Here is an 18601-nt window from a genome sequence, read left to right as displayed (position 1 = left end):
GAAACGGATCAACATTCCGATGTGGCCGATTAGAAGAGCCAAGGAGAGGGGCTCTCCGAGAATGAGGGTGGCAGAAAGGGGCCCACGCTTCTCTGCCTCCAGGAGAGGGGTCCTGTAATTTCAGCTCGAGGAATGATAACCCCTTCCTCATAGCCTTCATCCCACCCCCTTCCCATTTTGCCTTGGCCAACGTTCCGGAATAACGCGGCGGAGATAGCCTGCGGGTGGGCGCAGACTCCAGCGCCCCTCCCTCCGTTCTATCCCCTGGCCGGCGGCTCCTCCTCCCGGATCCGCTCGCTGAGCAGCAAAAACTACAACTCCCAGCAGCCGACTCGGCGACCGGCGCGCAGCCGCAGAACAGAGGCTGCCGGGAGCGTGTTGCCCGGAGGCGGGGCGAGCACGCCGGGCGGAAGTCGGCCGCTCGCTAGGTCCCGGCACTTCCCGCAGCGAGGCCCCGCCGCCCGCGGGCCCCGGAGCCAGCCCGCACCGGGTGAGTGACGGCCTGCCCGCGGCCGCCGGCGCCCGCCGCCTCCTCCGACCCCGCCGCGTCCCGACCCCGGCCCCGCAGGATCCCTCCCCATCTGACTGAGCGGGGCCCCTGCCCCCTGACTCGCTGACTGTGGTGGGACGCCTCCCTCTGACTCTTGAGAAACTGTCCTCTTCTCCCGACTGGTGGCGGACACCTCCTCTCTCTGACTTGTAAGACTCTTACTTCCTCTGACTTGCGGGACACCTCCCCACCTCTGACTTATGAGATACCTATCCCGTCTGACGGCGGCACTCCTACCCTTTCTGACTGCAGGACTCCTCCCTCTCAGACTTGCAAGACTCCCCCCCGCCCCAACCCCCGACTTGTGGACACCTCCCCGCTCTGACTAGGGTGGGACATCACCCCCTCTGACCCTGAAGGACGCATTTCCTTTCTGACGCTTAACTATCCTTGAGAACGACCCTCCCCTGCCTGCTGTGATTTCATTGCTGCTCCTCTGACCTACGCAGGGCCTCTCCTAACCAGTTAGGGAGCCCTCCCCTCTCTGACTGGCACTTTGTCATACCTGCAGCAGGCCAGCCTTCCCCACCCCAGCAGGCCTTCCTCTCCTTCCCTTCAGCACTTCTCTTCCTTTTGCACCCAAACTGTGCATCCTCCCCTCTCCCCTCCTCCCAGCCTCCCATCTGGCCTGGATGGGCACCATCCCTGGGACAGGCACCTCTTGCCCATCCTTGCCGCTTGGTGCCTCTCGCTTGCCCTCATGTCCCTAGGCTTGGCAGGCACCTGCACCTGCGCTCACCCTTCTGTCTGCCAGGCACATCTTTTCCCGGGCACCTGCGTGTCCCCCAGGAGACCAGTGTCCCTTAGCACTCTTGCTCCATTTTGCCTGCCTGTCTCGCGGTATGTGCTTGACATCTTTTCCCACCACGTTCTCAACAGATTGTAGGTTTGGGAGCGCGCATCTCCTGGTGTCGACTGAATCTTGCTGGCTCTTCAGTGTAAGGACCAAAACTTGACCAAAGCGTGGGGTCACAGGGGGTCCATGAGAAGGAAGCCAGTGCTGCAGTCCTTCAGGAGCCTGGGGCGGGGGGTGTCTCTGCAGCCTCTCCCTCCTCTCCCTTTGAGGAGCTTGATTGAGAAAGATCTTCCTGGATTAGGCTGTGGGCCCTCCTCCAGCCCCCAGCCCCACCCCACAGGCCTCTCAGTGGAACGGCCCAGCCTGAGCCTGTGGGCATGGTGGGGCACCTCCCAGAGCAACCAGCAGCCTCCCCGGGGGACCCCTCCCTGCCGGCCTCAATGAGCCCTCTATTCGGCCTGAGAGGCACACTGACTGGCCAGCCCCTCCCTCTGCACTTGGTAGGGGCTGCGTCCTGAGAGTGTCTTCGGGAGAGGACTCAGGGGAAGTGTAGACTTGTTCAGGAGCTGTCATGAGGCCACTGCAGTGGTCTGGGAACAGGATTCTCTGTCTTCTCACTCTTTCTCATCCAAATTTCTCATCTGCTCACAGAAGGCACTGTGACGTCACAGGGTGGTGGAGGAAATCCCGTGCGTGCGAGTATACTTTGTGCCACCATATGATCTGATTGATACCTTCTATTAGCTGAAAGTCTCCTATCTTCCCCCTAAAGATGTTCACCAAATGTAGGTCACACCTTTTTTTCATAGCCCACAGCAGTGTCATAGACTTCAAGCCGTTGATACTTGAGGGATTTTTTACATGCCGGTCTGACGGCACCCTGAGCATGTGCCAGGCATTCCCGAGCCACAGAGGCAGGGAGGAGGGACCGAGGGTGCAGGAGGAGCGGCTGTGTCCACCCCGCTCCCTGAATGTGGCCTTTGAGGTGAGCACTTGGAGGCTGCCGCAGACACACGCCCCTTTCATCTGAGTCGCGGGACTTCCCAGGCAGCAATGTGGCCATCCTCATGGCAGCTGTGGGGGGGGGTAGGTGGATCAATGCCCTAGTGTTTTCTCCTTCAAAAACAAGAGTATCTCAGCTCTGGGAATGTGGTCCAGAGTCCTGAAATAGCTCTGCACTATGATAAGGAAGTCATTTCTCTATTGTTCAGATGTTTGTGGAATGGTACCTAGGACACAGAAAAAAAAAAAAAGCCAGTGATTATTCTTTTCCCTCCAGTAACACTCCGGACTGTGGAGATTCCCGGAAAGATCTTATTAAATGCCAACATTAGGGGAATCTAAAACTTTCATATTGATCTTTAAGGACTTTTATGTTGATTTTCCTTTTTATTAGACCAAGGTGATCAATTAGGAAAAAATAATCCTGATAATAGAGAAATCTGTTTGGGAAGATGTTCGGTTTTCTCTTTTTCTACAGTTTTTTTTTTTTTTTTTTTTTTTGAATCCTACGTGTTTCTCTGTAGTAAGTCCAGTCATTAAGTGGAACTCACAGCTCCAGGTTCTGAAGCAGAGCCCTACTTCCATTCGTGCTCAGCCGGCAGGATGGGTCGTGGGGAATGAGGCCGGAGTACGGCTCCAGATGGCAGTGTGCAGACGAGGCCAGACCAGATGCAGCTACGGTTACTGGCGGTGTGAGAGTGAGGGTGAGGTTGGAGCCCACCCAGAAGGGCTCCAAGGGGTCCCAAGGGTTGAATGAGTCCCAGTGATGATGGCCACTGAGAAAAGTGGGGGAGAAGATGGGTTCTTGCAAGTGCACCTCCACTGTGGGAGCAAGCCCTGACTCAGGTCGATCGTGGGGTGATTGTGTCCCCATATTTGTGGGCTCTCTGGGAAGCAACCCCAATGATGTGTGGTTTTGTTTGGGACCTCACTTCCAACTGGGAAGATAACTTTTTGCTAAAAATCCTCCAAGTATAACATTAACGATACAACTGAAGCTCACGCAGCCCTACTGTGGTGGGATAACTGCGGAACTGTGGATGGACCTGACACTGTGCCGCCTGCCCCAGAGACAGAGCCATGTGTGAATGGCCCTGCCCCTTGGGAAAAGCTGGAGGTTCTTTCCCTGTCTCCCTCCTTGTGGTTGGCAGAATAATGCCCCCCCAAGGTGTCCACATCCTGACCCCCCAGAATCTACAAATATATCACGTGACGAAGGGAGATTAAGGTAGCAGACAGAATTAAGCTTGTTAACCGGCAACCTTTAAATAGGGAAATCATCCTGGATTATTCAGGTGGTCCCAGTGTAATCACAGGGTCTTTAAAAGTGGAAGAGGGAGACAGGAGAACTTCAGAGGGAAATGATGGCAGGAAGGCTAGAGGGATGCAATATTGCCGGCTTTGAAGGTGGAGGAGGGGCCGTGAAATGTGGACGGCGTGAGAAGCTGGAAAAGGCCAGCAAGCAGGTTCTCCACCAGCCCCTCAGGAGGGGACACAGCCCTTGATTTTAGTGAGACCCACGTCAGACTTCTGTCCTGCAAGACTGAAAAGTTTGTGGTGTTTAAGCTGCTGAGTCTGCAGTGATTTGTCACAGCAGCAGCAGAAAACGAACTCACTCCTCTTGGGTAGCGACTTCAAAACAAGACAGAGGGCTGAAAACTAAGTTATCTCAAAGTGTATTTAACTGGATTCAGTAAGCAGTTGTGAATGCCTGTTTGCAGAGAAGGAGAGGAGTCAGGGGAGGTGCAGAGCTAGGTAGCACGCAGAGTCAGCCCTGACCTCAGGAGTCCCTAAAGGACATACTGGACTACTGGGACCTTTTCCTTCCTCCCTGGTTTCCTTCTGCTGCCCACCCTGTCCAAATTTGAAATGGACTTTTCAAATACAAAATAGTAAGCCTTGGCGAGTCCAGAACAGAAGAATGCCATGAATCAGGTCACATTCTCAAGGAGCTGAGACACATCACCCGCATCCTTTGAGATGCTGTCTCGCTGCGGCTTTGAAGCCCTTGGCCTCTGTCTTTGCAGCCCCAAAGAGTCAGTGATGTCGACGGGATTAGCTCTTGACTTTCTAACCAGGAAGTGCCCTTGGGCAGTGAGCAGAGCAGGAACTCTGAGGCCCGTCTGCTGTCTGGATGCCGCTCTCCGGGACCCTTCAGATCAGAGACCGAGGCGGGGAAGGGAAGGCAGCTGCTCTGCAGGAGTGAGAGGCTGGGAGGAGAGTGGCCGCCACTCTGGGCGACAGGGAGCTGGGAGGGGCCTCCTGTAGCTTCCTGCCTCCCTAGATCCTGAAGGGGAGGAGTTTTGCCCTGGCAGCTGTCATTAAACCTGTTTGCCCTGCCACCTGTCACACCCGTGTTCCTAAAGGAAGCTACAGAAAGAGGCCCTCAGCTGTGTCCAGAGTTGCCGCCCGCTTTTGTCTAAGCCCTGCTAAGTCCAGTGGCGAAAGGCGCAAGGATGGCCCGTGGAGGTAGGGGTGTCGGAGCCCGTCCTCATTCTTAACCGTAACCAGACCTCGGAGGGGCTCCTGCTTCTGGGTTGGGGAGGTGGCGTCACCCTGGACAGACATGCAGGAAGAGGTCGTACCGCCTTCCTTGGGCCTGGGAACCCACTAGCAAGTGGACAGACCCCAATGCCACCCCTGGCTGTTTCAGGCCTGTTTTCTAAGGAAGTTTGACAGAAACCGGAAAAGCATGAGTGTCAGTGAGCCGTTCTTGATACCCACCCTAAAGAGGGGGGACCGGGAAGGAAATTAGGACTCGAGCCTCCTGGATGGTTGTTGCCCCTTGACAATCAGCGACTTCTTTCTGTGGATGTTGCAGTGGGGCTGGCGATGGAGAAGGAAGCCAGCAGGGGTGCCGTGCCCTGGGGTTTCTGAGCAGGAGAGGACTTGGCTGCAGGGCCCCTCAACAGGCGAGCCTGGCTGGTGAAAGAGCCTGTGACTTTTTACTGCAGCAACTCGGTTCCAGTTTCCCGGGTTATATAAAGTCAGCCCATCATGCTGCACGTGGTGGGACCGACAAACTTCTTGTTACACTAAAGCAGACATTTAACCTGCGTAGTGTTTGGAGGTGCGTGGGCAGGGGGAGAAGCGTCAGCCCGGCCCTACTGGGGACAGCTTTGTCCATTTCACCTCTCACCTGCGCTGGCTCGTTTCTCTTGGTTCTCGTGGTTTGGTTTGGTTTGGTTTGGTCTTTTAATGAAAATGCAAGCTCTCGCTTGGCACCAGACCTCCAGCAACAAGACACTACAGGCAGCTCGCCATCAGTTTTAGGTGATAAACCAGCAGACCGTGGCATGGCGTGAAAACGCATGTGATTGTAAACTTTCTTTTCTACAAAATAAAAGTAATTCCTTGGGATCCTAAAGGAGGGATGGAGACCAAGGTTGGGCTTTGATCCAGTGGTGAAGCTAAAGGGATTTTCTGGAAGGCAGCCTGAGTTCTCCTGTCACTGAGAGCAGTTGAATGATTGTTTATTTAACAAAAGGTGATCGAACCCCAGGTGTCCTTAGGTCTTGGGAGCCAACCTGACTGAGCAGAGCCCCTTCGCTCCTGGGCTCAGAGTCAAGTGGGGAGGCTGTGGACCGGATCGCAGCCAGACAGATGGCAGAGCCCCTGCCCAGAGAGAGGCCTCACACAGAGGCGCGGCAGGCACATCAGGGGTGCGTTGGTTTCTAGGGCTGCCCTGACAGATCACCACAAACTTGCTGGCTGAAAAGAACACATGGTGACACATCTTCACTGGCCCTCGTAGTTCTGGAGGCCAGAAGTCCATCTGAATGTCATTTCACTGGGCTGAAATCATGGTGTGGGCAAGGCCACGCTCCCACTGAAGGCGCCAGGGGGCAATCCGTCCTCTCCTCTTTCCGGCTTCTGGGGGTCCCCTGCGTTTCTTGGCTGTGGGCCTCTTCTTAGTCATCGAGTCTCCCTCTGTCTCCCTTCTGTGACACGTCGCATTTGCGGCCCCACCTGGATAATCTCCCCATTGCAAGGCCCTTGACTTGCTCTCATCTGCAGAGTCTCTGTTGCCGTAGAAGGAGACAGTCACAGGTTCTGGGATTCGGCCTGGGTGCCTCTGGGACCAGTGTCAGCCCCCCCGCAGGAGGGACGCTTACTGGTGGGGGAAGGGCACTTCACAGACGCAGGGCAGGAGGGGGAAGGGACAGCGGAGGCATGACTCTCATGGGACAGCCAGGGACTTCTAGGTGGTTCCGTGTGGCCGGGTGGAGAAGGCATCCCAGGCAGGGCTTCAGCACACGGATCGTGGGATCGCAGACAACATGCTGTGCGTGGGGAGCGCACGCGAGGCGATGAGGCTTTCCCTGCAGGCTGCGGAGCTTGTCCTTTAGCAGGAAGGCGTTGGGGGCTAGTAAAGTTTCACTTTTTAGGAAAATCTTTCTGTCAGTTGTGTGCAGGATAGATTGGGGAGGGTCTAGCCTGGGGATCTGTTCCTGGGGGGGAAGGAGCATGGATATTCTCAGCTTTGCAGGCTGTCCAGGTCACTGACTCTGCAGCAATGCCTGGTGCTTGCAGGGATGGGCAGGCACCTAGCCAGCTTTGCCTGCAAAGCCGCACCCCCCCCAGCAGGTGGGCGAAGGTGCTAGTAAAGTGAGGAACAAAGCAGCCAGCCAGTGGCAGGCAGTCAGCGCCAAGGCCTACAGCATCTGAGCCAGCGGCCGTGGCGCTGGGAAGCCAGCACGTCACAGACACAGTCCACACGTGGAGAGACGGAGGCCCAGAGAAGCCAGGGCACTTGTCTGAGGTCATGCGGCTGGTAAGTGGCAGAACTCAGGTTGGACCCGGACGGTCTGGGTCATCAGGAGGCCAAGGTGAGACAGGACCAGGGCAGAGGCCGTGGGGGCGGGAATCCAGAGGTGGGATACAGACGGGTGAGGGGACCTGGCACCTGCCTGGATGTGAGGAAGTGAGTGATTTTGACTGAGGATGACCCCTGAGGGCTGGGAGTGCTCTCAGCCAGCAGTATGTTCCTGAGGGGAACCTGCTCCGGCCACAGGAAGCTCGGCAGCTGGGCTCCTAGCCTGGATTCCGGGGAAAGATTCAGGCTCGGAAGGTGTGGATTCAGGAGAAGAGGTGGGTGGCAGGGAAGGAGCCAGCCTTGGGGTCTGAGAAGAGACAGGCAGGAGGAGGACCACAGACAGGTCACAACTCACATCCCCGTGCCTGCTGGCAGGAGGTGCAACAAGACACCCTACGGGCTGATCTCGGGGCTGGGCCCCCCGAGCAGGCCTGTTGGTGGGTCATCTCTGGGGGCAGGGGGCAGACCCTGGCATGGACGGGAGAGTGAATGCTGTTCCAGGATGGTTAAGGGGGGGGGGGAACAGAGGTGTCACAGGGTGGGGGCGGGCTCTCCATTCATTCGTAGATTCATGGATTCACCTTCATCCACTAACATACTGAGCGCTTTCAGTGTACCTGCGAGTGTAATCTGGAGATAGAGCGGTGACTCGGATGGGAGATTTGGACCAGTCCAGACGGCGGGAAGGAACCAGAAGAGGAGGCAGGGCTGCACTGAGCCTGAGCAGGAGGCGCTCCTCCCGGACCAGGGCTGGGTGGCCGGCGGGCTCCACTGGCTCCTGGACCGTGGCCTCAGATTCTCTACTGGGTGCGAGTGGGCGGAAGATGGGACAGGATCACTGGTGACAGTGAGGATAGTGACTCAGGGACGGGGAGAGGGTTGACCGGGGGCGGTGAGGACGCCACATCGCAATGGCGACACATCTTCACTGGCAGACACTGTGTCCACTGCACCTGCGGCTCTGTGACCAGGAGGCAACTCGACCATCAGGGACTGATCCAGGGCCATGGGCTTGCGCGTAACTAAGGTGGGGCTCAGGGGCAAGACGCTGAGGGGCTGCTCAGGAAGTGGGTGTATTTTTCACTCCTTCAGCACTGGATGCTGTGGGGTAGAGGGTGGGCGGGCACAGGGTGGGCAGGGAAGTCCTTCTGAGGAGGTGAAAGCGAGACAGCCAGGAGCCGGGGCGGGAGGATGGCAAGCCCTGTCTGGGGGACGAGGGCCGGCTGGGCCATCGGGACAGAAGGGAGGCTGGCGTGGCCAGTCGCTGGGGAGAGGTGAGGGCTGGCAGGGGTCGTGTAAGTAGCGAGGGTTTGCTCACGAAGCAGGGAATGACGTGGCCAGAGGGACTGGCTTGAATAGCAGGTGTCGCTGGCTGCGGGGCACCAGTGGCTGTCAGGGAGGGGAGTGGCAGCAGGGGCTGGAGGGCGGCCTGTGTGGTTGCAGTGAGAAGGGGCCGTGAGAGCAGATGGGAGCCGATGGGGAGGAGAGGGGTGGCCGGATCGCTAGGGCCTGTTGGCGGAGCAGGTGCTGCGAGGAGGGGAACCAGGGCTGTGCCTAGGCTTTTCGAGGTGGTGGTGGTTCATAACTTACTGTCAAAGTATGTTCAGGTGGAAAGTTCCACCTCCCAAGGTTTCGATGAAAGTTTTGACCAGGGCAACTGCAACTATGGCCTTCCTCCATCACCACCTCTCTTCCTGTGGGGGGAGGATTTGTGGGCGAGTGCATGTTAGAAATGCAGGCAGAATTCTGACTAGGAGGTGAGATGCAGGCATTGAGAGCTCAGTGGTGACGCTGGGCTGGACGTGGACACAGGGCAGCTTTGGCCTGGCTGTGCTTTTGAAGCCTGGGTTTGGCGAGACCAGAGGAGGGGCTGGGACTCCTGTTTCTCCCGCGGAGTCCTCAGCGACCAGCTTGCAGCTGCATGGCAACTTGGGGGGCTGCTTCCTGGGGGAGGAGGGAGCCCTCTCCCAGGAGGGGAGCTGGGAGCCAGTGCCCAGGGAAGGAGACGAAGGCTCCGAGGCCGTTCTGCAGGGCCCCACGCGTCTTGCTTCCTCCTTAGAAGTCACTTTTCTGCACTTGACCCTGTGGCCGAAACCTAAGAATGTCCAAAAAACAAGGGAAGGGGAAGGCCTGGTTTCCATGTGGACCCGTTGCTGTGATCTTCCATCCTAGGAGCGGGGCCACATGCTCTGCATTGGGGGGGCAAAGGGTGGGGGGTGACACAGAGCCGCCAGATCCCCGTGAGACCCCACAGCCTTCCCAGCTGCTGCCTGGTGGAGGGAGGGGCATCTGCACGGAAAGTCACACGGTTGGTTGTTTTGGGGGCCAAGGCAGAAATGCTCCGTGGCCCGAGGGAAGTTTCTCAGGCTGAGACCTACTGAGTTACAGCTGGAGGCCGAGACTGAGAGCGGCCGAGGGCTGGCGTTCTGCTGATTCCGCCCCGGAGACAGCGCCGGCCTGGTGCCGCTGTGGCCTCGCTGAGCTGCGTGCTCTATGCCGGGGACAGGAGCTGCTGTTCCTGGCCGCTACAACCCGCTCTGGAGCTGTGCCTCGAGCTGTGCCCAGGGAATGGGCTGTGGCGAGCACGCTGTCCTTGGAGCCGACACGCTGGGCTCCAGTCGGTGAGGGCCCCTCAGACTCTGGTCCCTCAGCCATTTGCATTACAGAAAGACGCCAGGGGACGGACGTTGCCAAAACCAGAACTATTTTTGTTTGGATTGAATGTGTTTTATACTTATATTTGAATGTTACAGAAACGTAACCCAGGAGGAAGTAACAGCTCACTCACTCGGTGAGCATGCGTCTGCACTGTGCACTGTTCTAGGAGTTGGGGACACAGGTGAACAAACTGATAACTATAACATGATGTCAGGTGGTGACAGATGCCAGGGAAGGGGATGGAGAGTGCCGTCGTCGGGAGCAGAGCCGTCAGGGAGGGCTTCTCGGCTGAGGTGACCTTGGATTAAAATGCAGACCTGTACTCTCTCTGTTACCCTGTCCTGCCTGACCCCCACCCCACTCCCCAGCACGTGCTGCCCCTCCCGCAAGATTGCAAAGCACGGAACCTTCTCTCACCGAGCTGTCTGTCTTGCCAGCTGGGATAGAGGAGATGGAATAACATTGCTTTGGAAAGACTTTTCTTCTTGCTGAATAAGAGTAAACACAGATACTGCTAGAGTCGGGGTTTACTTAAGCCACGGGAGTAGTAATGGCACAGAGTCGCGGCAGTGCTCTTTACCCTGGTTGAGGTGGCCTCAGACCGTGTGCCCTCACAGAAGCAGGAAGCGCTGTGCCTGGCCCGTCGCTGACTTCTCCTCTCCCCCTGGGTTGCAGGTCCCGCCTGCCCTTCAGTCTGATGCCCGTCCAGCCCTCCGACCCCCTGGAATGGAATGAGTCTATGCACTCCCTCCGGATCAGCGTGGGGGGCCTTCCCGTGCTGGCGTCCATGACCAAGGCCGCAGACCCCCGCTTCCGCCCCCGCTGGAAGGTGATCCTGCCATCCTTCCTGGGTGCCGCCGTCCTCTGGCTGCTCTACGCCCACCGCCCTCCTCCTGGCCGGCCCCCCGTGCCCAATGCCCACAACTGGAGGCTCGGCCAGGCATCCGCTGACCGGTACAATGACACCTACCCCCTATCAGCCCCCCAGAGGACACCGGGCGGGACTCGGTACAGAATCGCTGTCATTGCCGACCTGGACACGGAGTCAAGGGCCCAGGAGGAAAACACCTGGGTCAGTTACCTGAAGAAGGGCTATCTGACCCTGTCAGACAGTGGGGACAGGGTGGCCGTGGAGTGGGACCAAGGCCGCGAGGTCCTGGAGTCCCACCTGGCGGAAAAGGGGCGGGGCATGGAGCTGTCGGATCTGATTGTCTTCAATGGGAAGCTCTACTCCGTGGATGACCGGACAGGTGTTGTCTACCAGATCGAAGGCTCCAAGGCCGTGCCCTGGGTGATCCTGTCCGACGGCGACGGAACCGTGGGGAAAGGTCAGTCGGGCCATCTGTCCCCTGGGCTCGTTGCAGTGCTAGAGGACAGGTCCTGGGTCAGCCTCAGCGGGCTTGGTTTGCACACGTGTGCAGTGAAGCAGTCACGGGTCCAGAGGGAGGGGACGTCAGGGAGATCTAGTCTCCTCCCTGCCTCTGACCTGCGGCCCCCAGAGCGTGAGCAGAAGCCTCCGAGACCTCGGACCAAATCTGTGTCCAGGAGCGCGAGCTTCTGCTGGGGGCCTGCGGGGGAGGCAGGGCCTCTCCAGGAGCAGGGCTGGGCTCCGCCGCCGCTGCTCTCACTGCCCCCAGGAACCACCCCTTTCTGCGTCCTGCACCCTCCACATGCCTCACCTTTAAAGCCGGGTTGTCAGATTTTCTCATTTTGAACGAAGACTTTATTAAAAAGCAAATGTCTCCTTTCTGAAAACCCAGCAGAAGGAAGGTCTGTGTGAGCAGCAGTGACCGCCCCCCACCCCTTGAGTGGAATCTGGACCTCTGGCATCGGCTGTGCCCCACTGCTCTGCTGTTTGCCAGCAGGTGGATAGGAGAGCTGCGAGAGGGAGCCTGAGTGCCCAGAGCCTTCGGACAGGGCGGCAGGAGAGTTGGCACCAACTTCTGCGCGTGCCTGTGCCCTCGGGTGGGTCCGCACCTTCTAGAAAGCCAAACTCCACCGCAGGCGCCTGAGGTCAAAGGAGGAATCGCATTAACTCCCTGGGCCGCTGCCAGGCCCTACCCCGCCCCTCTTCCTCCCCCTCTCCTGGTGATAAAAATCTCTCCCAAGTGTGCTCAAGTCTGGGCAGGTTGGCAGGACTATCTCAGCCACCGTTTTATTGAAAGCATTGGCTGTCCGCTTCCTGCCTCAGGCTGTCAGGGCGTGTAGGGCACCATCCAGTAGTTCTGTTTGCCCCTTGGATAAAGGGAGCTCAGGGTTGCCCTGTGGTCCGTCATCCAGAGCCACCTGCAGAGAAGCATCTTGCAGGGAGGGTTGCAGCCCCAGCTCCTCGGGCTGGCAGGAAATTTGCAAAACATTTGCAAAGCAAGCACAATTTAGAGCACGGTGTAGGAACAGGTGAGAATACGCTAGAAGAACAAAGCACCCACACAGCCTTCAAAACTAAGCTCATAGTAAGTAAATCCGTCTAAGAAAACAAATGCTGTTTGGCGTGGCTACCATGAGCCCCCGCGCCAAGCCCCGCTTAGCTCTGGTTGCCTGCACATAGTTGACTCAGGGATGTGTCAGGTGTGGCCTCAAGGACCGCAGGCGCGTTCTGTGCGACTGACACTTCCCTACACTTTCCTAGGATTGGGCGTAGTCTGAGTCGGGGCTGACGGCTCGAGAAACAGGGAGCTTGGGGTCCGCGGAGATTTGTGAGTGGAGGGTGGGCCTTTCTGGCTGTGCAGGGCGCAGCAGGGTTCACGTGGGTTGTGAGGTGGGTGGTCCCAGCAGGGTTTCTGGGGTGAGTTTGGGAGGAAGATATGGGGGCTCCGGAGGGCCGGGAGAGAGAAGGGAGAGGCAGCAGGCAGAGGTGGCGCCCATCTGTGCCTCGTGAATGCCGTGGGGTCAGCGCTAAGGAGAGGATCCCAACCGCCTACCCTCTGGGGTGGAGCTCCCAGCAGGCTGGCCTGGCCTCTGCTCTCTTGTTGCCGCCCCGAGGGACCTCTGACACCCAAGGCTGCGGACCCAGAGGGCTCTCTGCTCTTGCCTGACCAGACACACGGAGCCAGGCCAGCAGAGGGCTGGCCGTCGCCTCAGGCCCGCCCCCTGTCTCCCTGTCCCCAGGCTTCAAAGCCGAGTGGCTGGCTGTGAAGGACGAGCATCTGTATGTGGGCGGCCTGGGCAAGGAATGGACCACCGCCACGGGGGAGGTGCTGAACGAGAACCCGGAGTGGGTGAAGGTGGTGGGCTGCAGGGGCAGCGTGGACCACGAGAACTGGGTGTCCAGCTACAACGCCCTGCGGGCTGCTGCTGGGATCCGGCCGCCAGGTGAGAGCCAGGCCCGCGAGCGGGCGCTGCACAGACGGGTGGCTGCGAGCATGTGGCCTCCACGTGTTGCTTGCCGAGCATGGGCTTCGCTTCTTCCTTGTTTGACGATTCAGCTGTCTCTGACGGTTGCTCCCACCAGGCCACTGGGTTCAGGGGCCAATGAGACATTTTTTCTCTCACCCCAACTCACCCAGACAGACGGCCCAGCAGGCTCAGACAGCAGCCCCGTCTACAGCGTCCTCCCGGTCGCCACCCTGGGGTCAGGCCTCGCATCTGACGTGGTGGGAGCAGGTGCACAGAGCTTTGCTTTTTTGCCCTCGTTTCCAAGAGTCATGGTTTGTAGTGGGGATGGTGGTGCTTAGAGCGGCCTGGTCACCTCTAGGCCTGCGGCATGTGACTGAGGACATGGCTTCACGCCCAGATAGGCTCACTTCCCATACTTTTCTGCTTCAAGGCAGCCTCTCCCCACCTGCCCTGATCCATCTTCACAGATCGGACCTGCGTGTTCCTCGTGCCTCTTCCCCTGGCGCTCTCCTTTGCGCCACTTGAGTAGCACCAAGGAGGCGAAATACAGACAGACCTTGCAGCCATGGCTACTCGGCAGCGCTGGGGAAGCCGGCGAGGAAGGGTGGCCAGAGAGTGGCGCAGCAGAGACTCAGCGCGGCCCCGCGGGCTCTGTGCTGCTGTCCCGGGCTCAGTCACTCTGGACAGGTGGGAGCAAAGGCACATGGAAACCTAAAGAAAAGATGACGGTGACGCTGCCGGTGCCGGGCCGCTCGAGGGTCTGCGTGCAGGGGCGAGGCCGCCCTGGCTCTGGGGAGGGTGGGCGGTGACCGGTCTGTGTGTCCCCAGGCTACCTCATCCACGAGTCTGCCTGCTGGAGCGACACACTGCAGCGCTGGTTCTTCCTGCCGCGCCGCGCCAGCCATGAGCGCTACAGTGAGGAGGATGACGAGCGCAGGGGCACCAACCTGCTGCTGAGTGCTGCGCAGGACTTCGGCGACATCTCCGTCAGCCACGTGGGGGAGGTGGTCCCCACGCACGGCTTCTCCTCCTTCAAGTTCATCCCCAACACCGATGACCAGATCATCGTGGCCCTCAAGTCCGAGGAGGACAGCGGCCAGATCGCCACCTATATCATGGCCTTCACGCTCGACGGACGCTTCCTCCTGCCCGAGACCAAGATCGGGAGTGTGAAGTATGAGGGCATAGAGTTCATTTAAACTGGGAAAAATCAAGACGATGAACAAGGCTGGGGGGTGGACAGTTTTAAGCTACGTCAGGACTTAAATTTTATAAAACCCCGAGGACTGCACTTTTATGTGATGTTTAGTTTTGCTTTTTTATTTTTTTCCTCGGAACTCTGAGGTGTATACCTGGTTTAGAGATTTCCAGAATTGGGAGCTCAGTCCCAGCCTGAGGTGTGGCTTCTCAGAGGGGAAGGGGCGGGGGTCTTGGGACTGCAGGCCGGACATTTCCCTGCACTGCCATCTGGTGGTATAATCTAGTCATTGCAGGCATCTTAATTTGGGGCCCATCCTCTGATTCAGCCCTTTCTTCCATCCGACCTACCTTTCTTTTCTCTCCATTTCTTCTTTTGTTCAATAAATATTTCTTGAGCTCCTACTGTGTGTCAAGCACTGTGCCCCTTCTGCGAACACAGCAGTGAGTCTGAAGCAGGCCTGCCAGTTAGGTGCTCCTGGGCTGCCCCCTTCTCTTCCTTCCTCGTGAGCCCCGGGCATTAAATCCACCCCTCCAGACCCCTGGAAAAGAACCTGTTTACGCTACAGGACATCACAGGGCCGTGAGAGCGAGGGCAGGCCTCCGGGAACGCCGCAGGTGCCCAAAGTGCTGCAAGAGGGGACGCAGGCCCACCATCTACGCCCCCATCAAACTTCTCCATTCAAGTGACCGACCCCGTTTTCTGCCTTCAGGAAAATTCTGCGGCTGTGTAGCACTTTGAAGTTTTATTATTAACTTATATTAATTAAAGTAATTTCCTTTCTTATAAAATGGAATTGGCAAATCTTATCAGAACAAAGTCTTGTAGTTAATAAATTCAATCCCAGCAGTGAAGGAAATGGTAATTAAGCAGTTACAGTTGGTCAGGCAAGTTTTCAACCCTTTCTGAGTCCTTGGTCAAAGGATACAAAGATAAGGATAAGGATACATTGCTGTTTTCTAGCAATTATCAGAAATTGCCTTTCCTTGGCAGACTTGCATGAATGACTTGAATTTGTACTTCCTGAGTCAAGTGGGGCCCTGGGTTCTGGCGAGCCTACACCCTGCCCCAGGCACTGGGGCTCCCTTACCCTGGAGGCTGTGGATGAGGCCTGCCTGGCCCTGTGGTTTCTGTCCTAGCCTTTTATGTCTCCTCAGCCTCTTCTTCCTGGAAACTCTTCACAGAAACCTTGGTGTGTCTCAGTACCTGTGGCCTCTTCTCCACGCTCCAGGGTAAAGGCGGAGGGTTTGGGACAGAGGTCAGCCAGGACCAGAGCCTAGAAGGGCCGTTGCCATCAGCCCACGGCGCCCCCTCGCCCAGAAGCTACCTCACCCCTCAGGAGGATGTAGGGTTCGTGATGGCTGGGAAGGGCTGTGTTGTAGGCCCTGGCTGCTACTGTGTGGACCCCCTGTCTCGCAGACTTTTCCCGCTTTGAAACTTTAATACAGATGCTAGGAGGGAACCCAGGAAGGATCCCTCATTCTTGTGCTGGTTGTCTGTTTCTTCCACTGTAAAACAAACAGCAAAAGAACAGAAAACAAACCTTTGAACGTGACATGTTTCTCTGGAACTCAGCTCCCATTGGACACAGTCTGAAGGCCCAAGTCTTTTCTGACTTTGCCCAGCTGGGCTCCCTGACACGCCTCCTTGATAAACATCCATGAATGACATCAGGGCTGTGTGATATTAAAAATACAAAGATGGAATTAGGAAGATTGGAGGACTGGGGACAGTCACTGAGTTGAGATCCAAGACTCAGGTGCCCAGAAGCACCATTTTCACACAGTGATTTTCAAATATTTTAAAGCTAGCCTTTCCCCCCTGTATTCGCTGCTGTAAGCATAGATTGTGTTCCTTCCTACTGGAGCCATTGTTTTGGAAACAATAAAGTGTATTCTCTTTGTCTCCTGGTCTGTGTTGTCTTTTGGCGCTGCCCCAGCGGATATGAGAGCTGATTCACACAGGGGCTCAGTGAAGGGTGCGCTCCCTGTGGGGATGAAGAGGGGGTCCTGGCAAGGAACAAGCCAGAAGCCTTCTTGACACAGGATGGCTGATGTGCTGTGGGAGTTCACAGGATAGGGACCCATGGACCTTTGCAGTCGAGGAGACTTTTTGGAAACTGAATCATCCAGTCCAACTTTTCCCCAAGTCTGAAGATGCTCTTTTGGTCAGAGTGGTTAAGAATATAGGCTCTGGGACTTCCCCGGTGGTCCAGTGCTTAAGAATTTATGCTCCCAATGCAGGGGGCCCAGGTTCGATCCCTGGTCAGGGAACTAGATCCCACATAACGCAACTAGATCCTGCGCGCAGCAACAAAGATGCCTCGTGCCGCAACTAAGACCCGGCACAGCCAAAGAAATGAATAAATAAATACTAAAAGAAAAAAAGAATACAGGCTCTGAGCCTACTCTCGCCCTCTGAAATGGCCCACACTCTGTCTGTGGAGTGTGTTTCTCTCTGAATAAATCCACTTCTTACCTAAAGAAACAATATATAGGCTCTGAGTCACTCCCGGGTTCCAGTCCTGGCTCTGACACTTCCCAGCGGTATGACTGTGGGTAGATCATCTAAGCTCTCTGTCCTTTGACTTCCTCCACTGTGAAAGGACGAAGATAATGGAGCTACTCCACAGAGCTGTTGTGAACAGTAAGTGAATCCATTCACAGAGGGGAGTAGAAAATCACCCGATTCTTCCTTAGCAGCTGCTCACCCATTTTGTTGGAGGTGCTGGAAGACTGGTAGTGAGGTGGGCCGGTGCGAGAGGTCTAGACTGGTCCAGGTGTCACTAGGGAGTCTGATGAGTCTGCAGGAAAGAATGAGATCGTTCTGCAGGACACGCGGGGCCCTAAGAAGTCCTAAGAAGAAGCCTCAGGCGCACGGAAGGAAGGGACTGGTGAGGAAGGGAGGCCTGCACTGGTACAGGACACCAGGGGAGCGTGGGGTCAAGTGGCAGCGTGCCCATCCTGCTTCGTCCCTTCTGTCAGACTCCGCAGGAGGTCAAGTAAGAAGGTTGAGCATGTCCACGGGCCAAGCAACAAGGAAGACGTGGTGTTCTTGGCGAACCTTGTGAGAACAGTTCCGGGGGGTCGTGGGGGGAGCCAGAGTGCATGGGACTGAGCGGGAACAGGATGGAGACCTGCACACGGATGAGGAAGGCATGGAAAATCGGCTCTTGAGTGTGTCCTTAAGTAACCGCTGTACCCTGGACTCGCAGTGACTCGTGCCTGCCGGCCACTCACACCTGAGTGTCACTAGCAAAAAGAAATTTCCCAAAGTCGTCTCAGAACTGGGTGAAAGAAAATGAGCTTAGTTTCTTTACAAATGTTAGCCCTGTCTTCTTGTGCCCTTTAAATTGGTAAATTTCCAGGTAAATTATACCTTAATAAACTTGTTAAAAGATGTGGGTAAAGTGGAAATAAAATACCTTCACACAAAGAAAATTCCAAGGGCAACTGGCTTTACTGGTAAATTGCGCCAAACATTTAAGGAAGAAATCATAACGAGCCAACACAAAATCTTCCATGATTTTGGGAACTGGGAACACTTCCCAACTCATTCTGTGAGGGCACCATTACCCTGATACCAAAACAAGACAAATATTAGAAAAGAAAAATACAGACCAGTGTCGCTCATGAACATAGAGCCAAACATCCTGGGCAAAAATTTAGCCAGTTGAATATAAAAATGAAAATACATCATGACAAAGTGTGATTTATTCCCGGAAGGCAAGGTTGGTTTAATATTCTAAAATCCACATAATTCACCATATTAACAGACGAAAAAGGAAAAAACGTGTGATAATCTCAAAAGATACAGAAAAAACATTTGACAAAATCCGGTACCCGTTCACGATTTTAAAACAAATAAGCGGGGCTTCCCTGGTGGCTCAGTGGTTGAGAGTCCACCTGCCGATGCAGGGGACACAGGTTCGTGCCCCGGTCCGGGTAGATCCCACATGCCATGGAGCGGCTGGGCCCGTGAGCCATGGCCGCTGAGCCTGCGCATCCGGAGCCTGTGCTCCGCAACGGGAGAGGCCACAACAGTGAGAGGCCCGCGTACCGCAAAAACAACAAAAACAAACAAACAAATAAGCAAAGAAACCCTTAGCAAACTAGAAATAAAAGGAACTTCTTTAAGCTGGTAAATGTCATCTGTGAAAAACCTGCAGCTAACATCATACTTCATGGTGAGAGACTTTCCTTCGAAGGCTGGGAACAAGGCAAGAAAGTCAGCTTTCACCACTTC

At 56.3% G+C, this 18601-nt stretch overlaps 1 protein-coding gene across 2 annotated transcripts in view; it reads left to right on the top strand.

Annotated features, from left to right (window-relative positions):
* Window positions 1–387: 387 nt before the first annotated feature.
* CANT1 (calcium activated nucleotidase 1) overlaps window positions 388–18601 on the top strand; it is a 34054-nt gene continuing 15840 nt past the window's right edge. The window contains exons 1-4 of one of the 2 annotated variants that reach the window (XM_059997580.1): window positions 388–490; window positions 10498–11150; window positions 12931–13134; window positions 13987–16259. In XM_059997580.1, coding sequence (XP_059853563.1) covers window positions 10520–11150; window positions 12931–13134; window positions 13987–14357 — 1206 coding nt within the window. In that variant the 5' untranslated portion in view covers window positions 388–490; window positions 10498–10519 and the 3' untranslated portion in view covers window positions 14358–16259. Of the gene's footprint in view, window positions 491–10497; window positions 11151–12930; window positions 13135–13986; window positions 16260–18601 lie in introns of those variants that run through there. The other variant, XM_059997581.1, reaches the window with a different exon arrangement.

This window comes from Delphinus delphis, chromosome 19 (genome assembly GCF_949987515.2).
Source record: "Delphinus delphis chromosome 19, mDelDel1.2, whole genome shotgun sequence".
In the NCBI taxonomy this organism is placed as follows: domain Eukaryota; kingdom Metazoa; phylum Chordata; class Mammalia; order Artiodactyla; family Delphinidae; genus Delphinus; species Delphinus delphis.
This window is presented reverse-complemented; position numbering and strand designations above follow the sequence as displayed.